Below are 16,660 nucleotides of genomic sequence, written 5' to 3' on the forward strand. Positions count from 1 at the left end.
ACCATCACATGTTAATACAGTTCATCCTACTTATAGCATCGCATACAATTTATCCTACTTTACAAACCCCCCAAATGGTACATTTTAATGAAATATGACTTGTGTGAGTCATCCAAGATACACCAAATAAGCAACATATTAGTATGTTTCACTAACTTCATTGCAACTCGTAGCACATGACATATGAAAAACCTCATGGCCTGAAGCTCATAAGGTAACCTCGTTTTCCTTCCCCGAAAGTAAAACTTTCACCCAACTTCTTCATTTCAGTAACTGTTCTATCACAACTTGCATCATAATAGCTGCAATGTCTGCATCGGCACATCTTCCTAATAGGTTTAGATAAAGTGGATGCACCAAGAGAAGGCCTTGCATCCCTCATTTTCGAACCTCATGTTTTCGATTACATATGTTGATTCAGCTATGTGGCTTGGTCTTTCCCAAATATCATGGACAAGATTGGATACAACGAGAATGGCTTATTTAGTTAGTAAGTTGCATGAAGATGTTTCCATAATAAGAACCCGTAGAAAGCAAACCCACTGGTATCCAAACAACACTTTTTTTTATTGTCATCCCAGCCAAACCCACTGGTATTCATCATGTTACATGCAATTTCATACTTGTCTTTCAGACGCTTCACTTTGTTTTGTACATGTTTCACCTCTATAATAATGCTGAGAATATTTCCCCGCATCTTGAAGGCAATCGTTAAGAAAATACTAGCTCTAAAACGGCCAACCTCCACTTAACACCATCAGTTACCATCTCCTCGGGAATGATAAGCAATACATCTCCTCATGATCAGTTCAATTTCGTGAGGAAGCCATATAATCTATCAAAGAAGTCAAATAATACATACGTAACAATAACATCACTTAAAGAAAATTGTCATAAGAAACAAATTGTCTTTACATATCTTGTGACACACCCCAACCTAAAATCAAGGCGTGCCGGCCAGCACGCCTTGATTTTAGGTCGGAGTGTGTCATCTTGTATGAGTTCAGTAACACAAACATTAAAAAATATATATATATCAATAAGAACAACAAAAAATAATTACAACAACAATCATCTTAACCAGTTTTCAAGCCCTCATTTCGCTCTAGTCATCATACATTGCTTTTGCAAGATCATCCCTCCATTTAGTCTATCTCCTGCTTGACTCAACGATTTCACTGGAGACTATTACTTCTGGTAAATCTTCCACTATAGGCAAGTCAGCAACTGTAAGCGTTGTGTTTTCCTCAGGGTCAATATCTATATACATTCTGATAAAATTATGAAGTAAACTACATAATATGATTATTCGTCCCTAAATCCTAATGGGATAGAATGAAGGACTCCACAAGATAGCTCAACGCTTTTTAAAGAAGCCAAAAACCTCTCAATGACATTCTTAGAGCATCTACAATGGAAGTCCCTACTTAAGTGCTCCCACCACCACTTTTGAGGACTCATTTAAGAGTTTTAGAGGAATATTCGAGTCGCTAAAAGAATATTGTTTACAATGGAAATTCCTTATAGCATAATTTCTAATATAGAGACTAAAATATTAAAAAATTATTATTCATTTTGTTTGTACTATACTTAGGGCCTCCATATTTAGATCTCGTATAAATATTCAGGGGACTCAAATGTAATTATGTAATAAAGGAATGGGCAAATATGTAATAAGTGATAAGTCTTTATTCTATAAAAGGACTCTTCACTCTCCTCATTAAGAGAGGCCATTTCTTAAGCTTCATCATCCTCTCAAAGCTCTCATCCCACGGGATAACAAAGAAGCTTTCTCTCCCTCTTCAACATCTCAGAGAAATACAATATCAGTGTGGACATAGCCCAAACATTGGGGTGAACCATGTACATCTTATGTTTGCTTCCCTGTCTCTATCCATTTACATACTTATCCACACTAGTGACCGGAGCAATCTAGCGAAGGTCACAAACCTGACACTTTCTGTTGTACCAAAGTTCTCGCTGATTTTGTGCATCAACATTTGGCGTAGTCTGTGGGAATCGATACGAAAAGTTGTGTCGGTTCTCTTTCATTTTTTTCACCTCCACCGCGGATCTGCAAAAACCACCAAATGGGTGTTCAAATACACAATTTGTCTTTATCTTCCTTGATTATTTTGATAATTTCAGCTGCAAGTCTACAACTTTTAGCAGAACCCAAGACTTTTTAAGCCGACATTGAAGCTTTCAAGGAGTTCAAGAACTCACTCAACCCCGACTCAGTGAGTCCCGGCCCGTGCGTCAGCTCCTAGGACTTCACTTTCGACAGCGAGACAACCTCATCTAAGCTCTCTCAGCTTCGCCGAGCTAGCCATGGCCAGTACTAAACTCATGGTGAAAGTTCACGACGCAAGCAGCCTGATGCCCAAAGACGGCGACGGGTTTGCGAGTTCCTTCATTGAGGTCGACTTCGATGGGCAGCAACAATGGATTCAGACCAAGCCCAAAGACTTCAATCCTTGATGGAACGAGAAGCTCGTCTTCAATGTCGACGACCTATCCCGCCTCCACCAGAGAAGAACATGAGAAAGTTCCATATCAGAATAAAAGCTCCGTGGTAACAATCTACTTCGAGATTTAACTCGTCGGACAGTCCACGCCGCAGATCTAGAGACTCCGACGTTGACGGCGGGGAGCGACGCCATTGGATTCTCTCTTTCCCATTTCTCTCTCTAGATTTCTTTCTTTTTCTCTCTACGAAGAGAGCAAGAAAAAGATTGGCAGAGAGACATAAAAATCCAGAAAGATGGTGGTGAAGTGGGTGGAATTATTGGATACGGGGGTGAGAATAGCAGTAAGGTTTCACTCTCATTGCCCATAAACCGGACGGTTGTATTACCATCCTCTCTGCAGCTCATCTACCTCCGATCAAAAACACCATCATCTTCCTCCCCAGAAGAAGCCCACCACCAATGGCACATCAGCAGATGATGTCATCATGACCAGTTGCGGCGTCAAGGCGGCGGCGGCAACTTATATGGAGACCAACACCACCAATGAGTTTATGTTATATCCTGTTTTGTGATAAGAAAGAAAGGAAAGAATGAAATATTAAATTGATTATTCCTAATGAGATATTACAATATCTAAAGGTACATCTGACGACAACGCCACTCTCAACGACCTCCTAACCTCCACCGCCACCACGTCGACAATGTTAATCGATCTGGAAGAACAGAGTCATTTTCCTACTACAGGGGACAAGATGAGTATAGAGAAGAGACAGAGTGTGACATTGTACAGACGGCGATGATGAGCAGAGAGAATGAGACAAGCGTGGAGAAGTGGGTGTTTCTCGGAGTTGGTGGAGGAGAAGCTGCAGATCCATTCTCAAGTTCAGGCTCACCCTCCTCCAACCGACTCTTCACACACAAACTGACAGAAAATCCTAGCTTATTCCAGAAGCACATGTTCCAGAAGCTCATAGTTTCAGTTCAGAGGGTGATAGATATGGGTTCACTCCTCCTCCTCATCCTCACATGAAGATGGGTTCGTATTTCCAATTCCAACTTATCGTTGCTCATGTTTTTGTCAATCCTGCTGTGTTCTACATCCTCAGTGCTGTCATCATCTCCGACAACAATCCATTGGAGAAGAATTGAAATGGTGGAATCAATCATGATGTTAGAAAAAGAAAAAGGAAGATGGGCTAAACGTGGGCTGTACTAGTTGTTGAGAGACTATTTCAGAAAAAGAAAAGAGCAAAGCAGAAAAGAAAAGAGAAAAGCAAAAGTAAGAAAAGGAAAAAGAAAGAGGATAAAGAGAAATCATGACCAGGCTGCACATGTTTGTGGATGAACTTCCCAAAAAAAACGGGTGGGGTAAAGGCAAAGCAGAAGATCCCATCATCTTTTGAAAAAAGAAAACTTTCATCATGCATGTTCCCACTTTTCTGAATAAGCCACTGGAATACGCACATGGAAAAAGATCTGCAACAATCCAATACGCAGTAGGTGCAGTACGCACCAACGATCTGCAACTGTCGAAATCTTTATTTTTGAATGATGTAATTTATTTTTCTTATCTTTCGGAGACATCTTTATAACCCCATCAGAGGGTATTTAAAAAATAAAAAAAGGCAAAGCCCAAAGTAATGGGCTGTAATGTTGTGTGGAGGACAAAGACCCATAAGCCCAAAACAGCACCAAACAGGTGATCAAAAGTACGTCTAGTACTCCCAAAATTATTCGGCAGCCTGCCGCTATTACCACCAACCAGGTGATCAAAAGTACACCCAGTACTCCAAAATTATTTGGCAGCCTGCCGCTATTATCACCAATCAGGTGATCAAAAGTACGCTTAGTACTCCAAAATTATTCTGCAACTTGCCGCTATTATCACCAACCAGGTGATCAAAAGTACGTCCAGTACTCCAAAATTATACATGAGCATCACTCATGTCAATTATACATAAACATTCATGAGCATCACTCATGTCAATCATACATAAACATTCATGATCATCATTCATGTCAACATTCATGAGCATCACTCATGTCAACTTTCATGAGCATCACTCATGTCAATCAGCTTCAAAAGCTTCATTTACAGAGCTCTAGCTTCGAAAGCTTCATTTACAGAGCTCCAGCTTCAAAAGCTTCATTTACAAAAGCTCTAGCTTCAAAAACTTCATTTATAGAGCTCTAGCTTCAAAAGCTTCATTTACAAAAGCTCCAGCTTCAAAAGCTTCACTCGCAAAGCTTCACCTACAAAGCTTCAGTGCATGGTATACAAATACCACCTCCGAACAACCACCACTTCGGCCCATACATGGATTCAATTTGAAGTCTCTAGCCAACAGACTATATTGACCAAAGACTTGGGGGATTACATTATGTACCATATATTAAGCTTCATGAAAAATACTTGGTGGACTCTAGCCCATTATTCATGTATTGAGGAGCGAGTCCTTATTCTATAAAATGGACTCCCTCACTTTCATTAGAGATCACCCATTACTTATGTATTAAGGAGCGAGCCTTTATTCTATAAAAGGGACTCCCTCACCATCATTAGAGAGCATCGCCGCCTGCTGAGCAACCGCCTCGCCGTGAGCATCAACTCTAGTCCATCATTTATGTATTGAGGAGCGAGCCCTTATTCTATAAAAGGGACCCCCTCACCATCATTAGAGAGCATCGCCGCATACTGAGCAACCGTCTTACCGCGAGCATCAACTCTAGCCCATCATTTATGTATTGAGGAGCGAGCCCTTATTCTATAAAAGGGAATCCCTTACCTTCAACGCCACAAGCTGAGCCAACCAAGGTAACATAAGCCACAAACAGAGCAGCCTCGCAACATGTGCTACTTCTGGTTGAGCATCATTTCAGATTGGACACCGCCTCATATCGAGTATCAGTTCTAGACGACATCTAGTTACTTCGGCCCACACATAGACTAAATTTCAAGTCTCTAGCCAAAAGACTATCTTGACTGAAGACTTGGGGGACTACTGTTTGTACCATACTTAGGGCCTCTGTATTTAGATCTCGTATAAATACTCGGGGGACTCAAATGTAATTATGTAATAAAGAAAGGGGCAAATATGTAATAAGTGAGGAGCCATTATTCTATAAAAGGACTCCTCACTCTCCTCATCAAGAGAGGCCATTTCTTAAGCCCCCTCATCCTCTTAAAGCTCTCATCCCATGGGGATAATAGAGAAGCTATCTCTCCCTTTTTAACATCTCAGAGAAATACAATATCGGTGTGGACGTAGCTCAAACATTGGGGTGAACCACATACATCTTGTGTTTGCTTCCCTATCTCTATCCATTTACATACTTATCCACACTAGTGACCGGAGCAATCTAGCGAAGGTCACAAACCTGACACTTTTTGTTGTACCAAAGTCCTCGCTAATTTTGTGCATCAACACATTTCATTTAAATATTGTAACCATTGATAAAAATAAATAAAAACTATCTCTACCATTGATTTTTTAAGAATTAAAAAAAAAGGCAAATGAGAAGTTGCCCCACTTGGGTGGGTTCAAAAAACAAAGAAAAAAACATAAATAGCAGCACCATTCCCACTTTAAATTAATATGGAGTCCATTATTTGAGTCTTTATATGTAGTCCTCATATTTGAGAATTCTTTTGAGGTATCCGACGAGTCCCTATGTATTGAGATGCCTTGAAGACTTCAATTCCGACCCATTGGAAGTCAGTTATCCCTATATTTAGGAACCATGCGGTTGTAGGGACTACATTTAGGAAAGATGCTATTAGCATGTGAGTATTTCACATTAAAATATTTTTTTTGATTTCTAGGTGCACGTGAATCAGGGGTGGGGCCAATTAACCCTTAAAAGGGTCAGCTTTTAGGTTTTAAAAGGTGCTAATTGGGCTGTGGAAAGGGCCTAGCCCCTAGGCTTCTAGGCGGAGGCCTAGGCAATTTCTTTTAATTTTGATTAAATTTTATTATATAACATATAAATGAATGTCTAATTACACTTAAAAGATACATAATTGTATTGAGATACATAAATTGTAAAACAAAATGACGTATAGATTATAAAGTATTAGAATAAAGTACTAGAACATATTAAAGTTAAGGGAAACAAGTATATAATGAATGTTCATCCAAAATTCAACAAGTCTCTTACAATTTATTGAAAAAATAAAATGCAAAATGAAAGTTATATATTTTTTGTCTAATTGAGAGTCGCGACCTAGATAGGTGTCTGGATGAGTCCAGGCGGGCACCCAGGCATGTATAGATAGTCTTTCTTAATTTTCAAACGCTGGGATTAATTGGGATGGTGGCCAGCCGCCTAGTGCTTCTAACATTTGCATCATTATAGTAATGTAGTTCTTCTTCTAACATTTTTCTAAGTTTGTTCAGTTTTGACCATTCTCCCCCTGGTAATTATTGAATTCCTTATTAATGTTGCTTTAACTTTTAAATTGTTTTTTTTGTCACACGATAGATTTTATTAGATTATATGTTAGATTAGCCACTAATGGGGTTTGAACCCATGCCGTCATGCATGGGCTCAATACTTTTTCACCACTGTGGTAAAGGGCCACTTGTGCTTTAACTTTTAGTTAAAGTAGGTTAAGAATTATCCATATATAATAACTTTTGGAATGAAAATTATCAGTCTACTACATTGACATATTGAATTTATTATAAACAGTTATGAGAAATAGTGAAACACTAAAAAGAAAAACAATAAAGATACTGCACAATTAGAATGAATTAGAGATTATATATTAGTATTTAAGATATATAGCATTTGTGGATGTGTATTTTTTTCTCTATTTTGGATGAACAATAATGAGTTCAAATTTTAAGCACTTATCATTTTTCATTAAAAGTGGGAGGATTTAGGTTTGACTATACTTGTGTGACTTAGTCAAATCTTTCACCTAATTGTGTAAAATAAAATATCGTTGTATAAAAAAAAATAGAACTTATATATGTAAAATTGACCCCCCATGGAAAAATCTCAGACGCCGCTGACGACGTGAATTATGTCCCCACTCTTATAAATGGTATCTAGTACTTCTAAATGGTGCCAGAAAATCTTCATCATTTGTATATCTAGCAACAACTTAATAGTATGCACCTATATTAGTTAATAATAAATTTTAGATGTCAGCCAACAAAAGTAAGCAACAATATTAGGTAATTGTCTATCTTATCGGTTGGGACCTTGAGACCATTAGCTCTAGTAACAAAGTCACCACGAACTCTCAAATCAGTAGTTGATCCCCCAACCAGGCAACACATACGAATTTCAAATCAAGTGTGCATACTCCTAACACATTAGTTACTATATAACCCTTCCTTGTTCGATACGTTGGTATGTCGACCTCAGTCACAATAACCCCTATGTATATTACCTCTAGCATTCCTAAACAACCCTAAAAAAAACTTATACTTATTATTAAATATAAATAATTTTGTTATATGTAATGTTTTATTACAATGCTTACCTTAAAGCATCTCCATCAAGATTTCGTGCACTCCTCTGGGACAAGGGTTGGATTGGCAAAAAAACACGTCTTGCAAACCAAGTAACACATACAATACTCAGTGGACATATCGACTAATAGTTTCACCAGACTTAACAAATCTAACTTGAATTGTCCTTTTTTTTTTTGGTGGGAGGGTAATATGTTTATAAAAGTAGCTATTTGCTTCTCTATTGTAGCATGACCATCGTCTACCAATCCACCACGAGTTTTTAGTAAATCACATAAAATGACAAATTATCCATTCACATCTCCCACAAACAATTAGTCTCACTCACTCATGTGAAATGTGATACAATCTATCTCTTATCCCCTAACATGAAGTCTAATAATTGTCCTTTGCTTTAAACCACCTTTTTCCGTTTGTCTCCTTTGTGATTGTCTATACCACAACAATTATGCATTCATAGTATACACTTGTACCAATGTAATCCAAATGCTCATAAAAATAAAGAAATGAGTCTCAAGTTCATTAATGTCTTCGTATGCAACAAAACAAATATGTATGATTGCATAAATCATTGAGGCTAATTAACTTTGATATTGGAACTATATAGGTGTGATATGTCATTGCCATGTAATTATGAATTTGAGATGAGCGACTAGGATGTGTAAAATTTTCAACATATACTCACCGATCAAACCGAGTAAGAATCAAAACAATGCAAATGAGTGAGTGTACCAAATACCAACGAGCGAGATTCTTTTTTCATGCTGAGGATGTCTTTGGGTTGGGGATGGCAGGTGGAGCAGTTTGCTGATAAGCTTATTTTGAAGGAGGAAACGGCAAAGAGAATGCGTTTTTGGGCGGTGGGTGATGTGTTTCAGATAGCAAAGGCTATGAGAAGACACAACAGATTAGAGTTTGTTTTTGTGATTTAGGTAGTGAAATTATTAAAAAAGATAAGGGGTATTTTTGTCTAGAAATGTATAATTTTGTGTTCCATGAGGTGGAACAAGTTTGTTTCAAGAAGAGTGATACAAAAATTGTATTAAAATTCGTCACAAGAACAGACGTGTCCCACGCTATTTTGTTGTACCTGTTGTTGAAGTGTGTTCTTTCCTAGCCTCTAGAGTCTGCTACCAAGTGTGACCCCTAGGGTAAATCTTTAGGGTAAGGCGCAATGTAATCTCTAGGGTAAGGGTAAGGCTAAATGTATTATTATAAATCAACTTTCCCTTGATTTAAGGGAATAGACTGATTGGGGTAATGTCTTTGTGTAAGGTTTAGATTAGGTAGGTAACGTGCCTTCTTCTTTCTTGTCGGCTGCTTGCAGCAACCATCATTTCCATCTTTTTTCCCTCTCTCTTCTCATATATACCCGGACTTACTTTTGTACACAGAATATATGAAATATACGTTGAAACTTTAAATCAGAAAATCTACATGGTATCAGAGTAGGTTCATTTGTGACCTGTCTCTACCATTCTTGCTGCTGCATTTTTCGTCCAAAAATCTGAACCATGGCTGAAGAAAGTTTAGTGAACCGTGATGAAGAAACTTAGCATAGTCTCTCCCCAAATTTCTCAGACGTCGAGGTTAACACCAATCAACGTATGTGTTCAATTCTCTTGAACGAGTTTAATTATCTCCCTTGGTCTCGAGCTGTTTATCTGGCTCTTGGAGGCAAAGGAAAATTAAGGTTTGTAAATGGAAGTGTTGAAGCTCCATACAGCTCCTCATCTACATACGGTGCATGGCTTTACAAGGATCAACTTGTCATGTATTTGCTGCTCAACACCATAGAGAAACATGTTGCTAAGATTTTTAGCTAAAACAATTCTTCATATGAGCTTTGGAAAGTCTTGCAGGATATGTATGGAAATCAAAACAACTATGCACATGTTTTTCAACTTAAGAAGGATATTGCCAATGCTTAACAAGAAGGGAAAACATTTGTTTAACACCTTGGAAGCCTCAAGGCTATGTGGAATTAGTTGGATGTAAAACTTCCACATACCACAAATCCTACCATTCTCCTAAACGAGCCAAGGAAGATAGAATCTACTAGCTGTTAGGGAGTTTGAACTCTGAGTACAAGGATATAAGGAGTCACATCTTGATGAGTCAAGAACTGCCCACTTTCAACAATGTATGTGTAACTATCCAACGAGAAGAAGCAAGGAAGAAAATGATGAATGATAAGTACAGCTCGAGATTAACTGAGACTCGTGCATATGCCTCAAATTACAAGACATGAGGCTAAGGTGTACAAGGGTAGAAATACACACCTGAAATGAAAATATTGCAATGGCGTTGGCTATGTGGAAGATAAGTGTTGGGAACTTCATCCTAAACTCAAGCTTAAGTTCAGCAAAGATGGAAAAATGATACCAAGGTCATCACAACAATTTCAACCTCATTACAAGGCTCAACTTGCTAATGCACATCCTTATATTATCTCACAATGATCCATGGAGTTCACTGCCAATTCATTGTCACTTATCAATGAGTTTGCAACCTATATGCAAAGTAAGGGATACATAGGAGGTTCACAAGCTCAAGGCAAAATGAGTAAGGGATACATAGGAGGTTCACAAGCCTATCTACAAAGTAAAATGAGTTTGCAGCCTATCTGCAAAGTAAGGGATACTCATGCCTATTTTACTCAGGCCCTTCACCCCTTTGAAGTTATCTTGTCTAAACTATTTTCAAATTTTTGTAAATCTCATTTTACTTGTGATACTTTTCAATTTTCTAAGTTTACTACACTACCTTTTGGTAACTCAATGTCTAGGACAAGTAAACTTTTTGAAATCGTGCACACCGATGTATGGGGACCAACAACTGAATCAATAGAAGGGTTTAAATACTCTATCTTATTTGTTGATGACTTCTCTCGAATGAGTTTTGTGTATTTTATGAAATCAAATAGTGAAGTCCAAACTATTTTCAAAGATTTTCATATGCATGTTAAAACACAATTTCAAGCATACATTAAGGTGTTGAGATCAGATAACGGCACTGAATTTTATCTAACAACATGTTTCAATAAATAAGTTCTTAGGGCATAATACATTAAACCAACTGTGTAGGGACTCCCCAACAAAATAAAGTAGCCGAGAGAAAAAATAAATACGTTTCATACTTGCATGGGGAACCTATCCACATTCAATCATCTTTACTTATTGCTTGCATGTAGTAGCACCCAAAAGACATTCCCAATTTCAAACTTATTTAGAAAATTTACTAAACGATGAAAATACATTTGTACTTCAATTGCTAGAAATGATTATTTCAAACTTTTTTGTAGTGAACTTTTGGCTCCCCAATCTTAAGACTATGACTAAAATGCATAGCCTTCGGAATTATCCCATATTTTGAAAGACAAGAAAATGAGTTAGGATTATAATAGGCAAAGACGAAATAAAGGAATTCCAAGAGTTAAGGAGCGTATTCTTTTTTTTTTTCATTATTTATAATGCGTGGATAACTGAAGACTTTTGTCTTGATAAAAAGTTAGTGTATATTAAATTAACTTATGCTAAATCGAGAGAAAATCATTTCTTTTATTATTATTTTTTCCTTGAAAAAGTTGCACCGGGCAACCCAAGCCATTCTAACACTACTTTTGCCGTTCATGATAGGTTAAGAGTTCGATTCAGTCAAATGCGACATGCAAACGAGCAAAGAGGCCATATTCTGCTTCTAGTTTCTTATTATTTTGCTGCTTGCTTGCCTCTCCTGTGGGCTTTCATTGTATTTCTGGCTTTTGCCTTGTTAATGAGAATTCCAGTTCAACAGAAAAAATGAAGGAAAAAAAAAAAAAAACTAGGATTCAATTTGATAGACAAACGAGCAAAGAGGCCACATATTCTGCCTCAGTAGGCCCCGTGCGCATTTTAGCAAAGGCGCCAACTAACACAAACAAGAAAATAAGCAGAAAGAAAGAGTAGTTTATCCGCCGCACTTTGATATCTCCGTCCATTTGTTCTACCTCTTTACTCCTCAACGGACCACTCGAGGTCTCCTCCCTTCCCATAATAACACACTCCCTCTCATTTCCTTCCTCCTATTCACTTTCTCTCTCTAGATCTCCCTCTCTCTCTCTCTCTCTCTCTCTCTCTCTCTCTCTCTCTCCTCAATCCTCACATTCCCAAAATGCAGGCCTCCCTCTCTCTCCTCTCCCCCGCCGTCCCCAGGCCAAGCTACGTCGTTCAGTCCGCCCTCCCTCTCCCGCCATCCAAGCCTATCAATCTCCGATTCTGCGGCCTCCGCCGCGAGGCCTTGGGATTCTCGCCTCTCGGCCGCTCCGACTCGCACCGCGTCCGCCTCTCTGCTCCTTCCCGCTCTTCCACAATCTCGGCCTCCTCGTCCTCCGGCAATGGCAGCCCTCCCAAGTCGTTCGATTACGACTTGCTCATCATCGGCGCCGGCGTCGGTGGCCACGGTGCCGCTCTCCACGCCGTCGAAAAGGTACGCTCACTCTCACACTCTCCACACACTCCTTATGAATTTTGCTGAGAAATTTCGGCTCTGAGCTTTGGATTCAGCTCAATTGTCAGTGATTGGTTGCTATTTTAGCTTAAATAGTATTCCAGAAGCTTCAATTATCTGTGCTTTTTGCTTAATAGAGTATACTATGTGGAAAGTTTTGATTTTTTTTTTCTGGCTTCTTCTACATTAAGTTGAATTATTCGATCGAAGGTACCAAAAATGTACTTGTGGCAAGTGTATCTGCGTTTATTTGATGTTATGGCAAGAAAAGCCTACAACTTTTTAGTTTAGTACCTGAAAAATCAATGCTTGGACTTAGAATATTCATGTGCCTGTATTTTTGTATAAGTTTCTGTATATACATATATTTTTGTATATCGAATGTTTTTCGTGTGTTAACAAATGGATCTTTGAGTTGGTATTTATTGAATTTGCTTTCCTCAATGCAAACAATGCAGGGTTTGAAAACTGCCATAGTGGAGGGAGATGTGGTGGGTGGAACCTGTGTTAACAGGGGATGTGTTCCGTCTAAAGCTCTTCTGGCAGTTAGTGGTCGGATGCGTGAGCTTCAGAACGAACATCACCTCAAGGCCTTAGGTTTGCAGGTAAATCACAGTTTTATGTCATCAACTGCATGCACGTGTAGATACAAGAATTTATCATCGTAAATTGGTTACTTGCAGTTACGGTTAGTTGTGAAAACATTTGTTTCTTATGGTGCTGCTTTCTTGTGACTTACTGTAGGTGTCAGCTGCTGGATACGACAGACAGGGAGTAGCTGATCATGCGAATAATCTTGCAACAAAAATTCGTAATAGTCTGACCAATTCAATGAATTCTCTTGGAGTCGACATTTTGACAGGTGTTGGTACAATTCTGGTAAGTTGTACGTTCTAATATATTTGGTGGCAACACCAACTAACGTCTCATGTCCAGTTTTCTTTTTTCTTTTTTTAAATGAAGCTTGTTTTGGTACAATGTTGAGCTGGTTAGAGCATGGCTATGATTAAGTTTGAAATCTCTCATACAATATAAGTGCTGGCATCCTGATAGTTATCCTGACATTGGTTCTCTTGTTCATGAAAATATCAGGGCCCTCAAAAGGTGCAAATTGGATCGTCTGACAAAGTAGTAACGGCAAAAGATATAATCATTGCCACTGGTTCTGTTCCTTTTGTTCCTAAGGGCATTGAAGTCGATGGTAAAAATCATTTGTTTCTTCTATTCCTTGCTATCTAATGGTTGATCAAATCATTTTTTGGTTTTAGAAGACGCGTAAAAATTAACTGATTTGGGAGCATTGGTTACTAGCCTATGGGATCGTTGTGACTAACTATATAAGTAACCTGCAGGGAAGACTGTGATTACAAGTGACCATGCTCTCAAATTGGAGTTTGTTCCAGAGTGGATTGCAATTGTTGGAAGTGGTTACATAGGTCTTGAGTTCAGTGATGTTTATACTGCACTTGGGAGTGAGGTAGTTCCTTTCTTTCAATTTACATTTCATCTTCTGAATTTTTGCATTATTTCGACGTAAAAAATAAAAGGAAGCTAATTCTATGGGTCAATTAGTGACTTCTCTTTGTGTACACCAGCTCAATGAGCCACCTTTTCATATATTTTAATCTTTCAAAAGATTTCTTTGGTACGACCTAGGAGTTCTTGTCTCACAGGGGAGCCTTGACTAATCTTAAGTATTTTGCAGGTTACTTTCATTGAAGCTTTAGATCAGCTTATGCCTGGTTTTGATCCTGAGATTGGGAAGTTAGCCCAGAGGGTTCTAATAAATCCACGGAAGATTGATTATCAAACTGGAGTATTTGCATCCAAGGTAAGTGGATGTTTTTATCTGATTGTTCTGTTAAGTGTTTTCAGGATTGTTGCTTCAGTTTTTCACTGTCTTTGGTTTTTTATAGATCACACCTGCAAAGGATGGGAAACCAGTCACCATTGAACTAATTGATGCAAAGACCAAGGAACCAAAAGAAACTCTTGAGGTAATTGACTGGATCTTTTTAAACCGACGTAACATATCTAAAGGATATAGTTTTCTGCCATTAATGGATTTGGTCATACGAATCTGATAGACACAACCACATCCTTTTTTAGTTGAATAATACCCTTGTGAAGGAACCTGTTCCCATATGTATATTGTTAAGTTGCTAATTTATAGATTAACCTGCTGTGATTCTGTGTTTGAAGTTAGGCATATGTTTAGACTTCCAAATTGATGCCTTAATAGCTTGAGTGCTTGCCTTAAAATTACATAGGGGCATAACTGTTACAGTTCAAATGTATGAAAGGTTTTTCCAAGGCATTTGTGATAGGCCTTTGTACTTTAATCTTCTCCCAGGTAGATGCAGCACTAATTGCAACTGGAAGAGCCCCATTCACACAAGGTCTTGGATTGGAGAATGTATGACATCTCGATTAACATATATTTAATTTTGGAGTATATGTATAGTTATTCAGCAAAACAGCAGCAATAGTATCTGACATTACTTCTCTGCAGGTCGATGTAGCAACACAACGTGGCTTTATTCCTGTTGATGAGCGCATGCGAGTAATAGATGCAAATGGCAAATTGGTATGTTGCAAATTTTCTTGTGATCATGTACCCTAGCATCAACATGATCAATTGTTTCTGATGTGAATTTTGAATATCAGGTTCCTCACCTATTTTGCATTGGTGATGCTAATGGCAAGATGATGCTTGCTCATGCAGCCAGTGCACAAGGAATTTCAGGTTAGTGCACCTAACTAATTTCATTTGAATCTCCCTGTCGTTCTCTCTCACGCACAAAAACTTAACTATCCTCAATACCTTTTTTTAGTGGTTGAACAAGTCACAGGAAGAGATCACGTGCTCAATCATTTGAGCATTCCCGCAGCATGTTTCACACATCCAGAAATCAGTATGGTTGGACTGACAGAGGTGAGTAATTTGCTAATTGCCATATTTTTGTTTTCAACATCTATCACAAAGGTTACACTTTTATTTATCATTTTTTATTTCACATTCTGTTTCTTTTGACTGTGTTAATTAGAGATATTTTAGCTTTCATAAATATTGGAAGTTTAACTAAACAAGTACCATTTTCAGCCTCAAGCAAGAGAGAAAGCTGAAATGGAGGGATTTGAAGTAAGTATTGCCAAGACCAGTTTCAAGGCCAACACAAAGGCCTTGGCAGAAAATGAAGGAGAGGGACTCGCTAAGGTGCTTTCTTTTTTCCAAATTTATCTTTCGACTACACAGAAAATTAGTACCGAGTACTGGTGTTGTCAATGAATTGTTCTTTATGGCTGATATGTACCATGGATATTTACGATCCCCTTTCTGCTTTGTTTTTATGCAGTTGATATACAGACCAGATAACGGAGAGATTCTTGGAGTTCATATTTTTGGGCTACACGCCGCAGACCTTATTCACGAGGCATCAAATGCGATAGCATTGGGGACACGCATTCAAGTAATTACCTATTTAAAGCTACTGTGTTGGCATGCCCCTGCACTGCAACTTCTGATGTGCCCCCTATAATCTACCACTCCTAACTTTCAGTTTACTTATATTACCGTCCATTTGATCTTGCAGGATATCAAGTTTGCAGTCCATGCACATCCTACTTTGTCCGAAGTCCTAGACGAATTATTCAAGTCCGCAAAGGTGAGCTGCTGACGTTAATTTCTTAATCCACGCTTCATCGATGCTAGTTCTTTTTCCTGATGTGTTTTTACCCACATATCTTTTTACATTATCGTGGGGCAGGTAGCTCATGTTCCTAGCCCAGTAAGTGAACCAGTTGCAGTCTAAGCTTCCTCAATACTCGGGTATAAATTTTGAAGACATTTGTTTGTAATAGGGAGTTTCAGGAAGTTTTGTATCAGAGGACGGAAGAGATCAAAACCCAGAGAAGAGAAGGAACTTGAGGGAATCAAGGACGACTTGCCCCGAAATATTTGTCGCCTTTGTATCTTGGATTCTTGGTTTTGTTAATGGCTTGAAGAAACATTTGTATTCATAATTATTTTTACACTCCAAATTTTCTATATTAAGAAAGAAAAATACACTTGTGAGGAGTGTAGAATGAGATTTTTGGAACGTCAATAACAGTTCCAAATTCGAATTACTATCAAAATTGCTTTTTCTTTTAGCAAAATAGCGGTGAATAAAAAGTTTTGGAGAAGGTAATGAATCCGTCCTCTAGGTGGATCAGCAT

General features: G+C 38.3%; 1 protein-coding gene across 2 annotated transcripts; it reads left to right on the forward strand.

Annotated features, from left to right (window-relative positions):
• The first annotated feature begins 11,886 nt into the window (after positions 1 to 11,886).
• On the forward strand, positions 11,887 to 16,579 carry LOC126596626 (dihydrolipoyl dehydrogenase 2, chloroplastic-like). Of its 2 annotated transcripts, none has more exons than XM_050263277.1 (15): positions 11,887 to 12,421; positions 12,901 to 13,047; positions 13,187 to 13,321; positions 13,535 to 13,643; positions 13,795 to 13,919; positions 14,148 to 14,273; positions 14,359 to 14,439; positions 14,796 to 14,858; positions 14,955 to 15,029; positions 15,110 to 15,188; positions 15,277 to 15,377; positions 15,546 to 15,659; positions 15,799 to 15,912; positions 16,036 to 16,107; positions 16,183 to 16,579. In XM_050263277.1, exons 1-15 carry the CDS (start codon positions 12,107 to 12,109, stop codon positions 16,252 to 16,254), a joined length of 1,728 nt encoding a protein of 575 aa, XP_050119234.1. In that variant the 5' UTR covers positions 11,887 to 12,106; the 3' UTR covers positions 16,255 to 16,579. The 2 variants fall into 2 exon arrangements, with proteins under 2 accessions (XP_050119234.1, XP_050119235.1); XM_050263278.1 differs by having other exon boundaries at positions 11,889 to 12,421; positions 16,210 to 16,579.
• The last annotated feature ends 81 nt before the right edge of the window (positions 16,580 to 16,660 follow it).

Source organism: Malus sylvestris, chromosome 13, assembly GCF_916048215.2.
Source record: "Malus sylvestris chromosome 13, drMalSylv7.2, whole genome shotgun sequence".
Classification (NCBI taxonomy): domain Eukaryota; kingdom Viridiplantae; phylum Streptophyta; class Magnoliopsida; order Rosales; family Rosaceae; genus Malus; species Malus sylvestris.

What these genes read in the sequence shown, in the direction of transcription:
- LOC126596626 (XM_050263277.1), top strand. Translation starts at nt 12,107, where the DNA reads ATGCAGGCCTCCCTCTCTCTCCTCTCCCCCGCCGTCCCCAGGCCAAGC. An exon ending in CTCTCCACGCCGTCGAAAAG is followed by an intron (nt 12,422 to 12,900) that starts GTACGCTCACTC and finishes CAAACAATGCAG; the next exon opens with GGTTTGAAAACTGCCATAGT. An exon ending in AACCAAAAGAAACTCTTGAG is followed by an intron (nt 14,440 to 14,795) that starts GTAATTGACTGG and finishes ATCTTCTCCCAG; the next exon opens with GTAGATGCAGCACTAATTGC.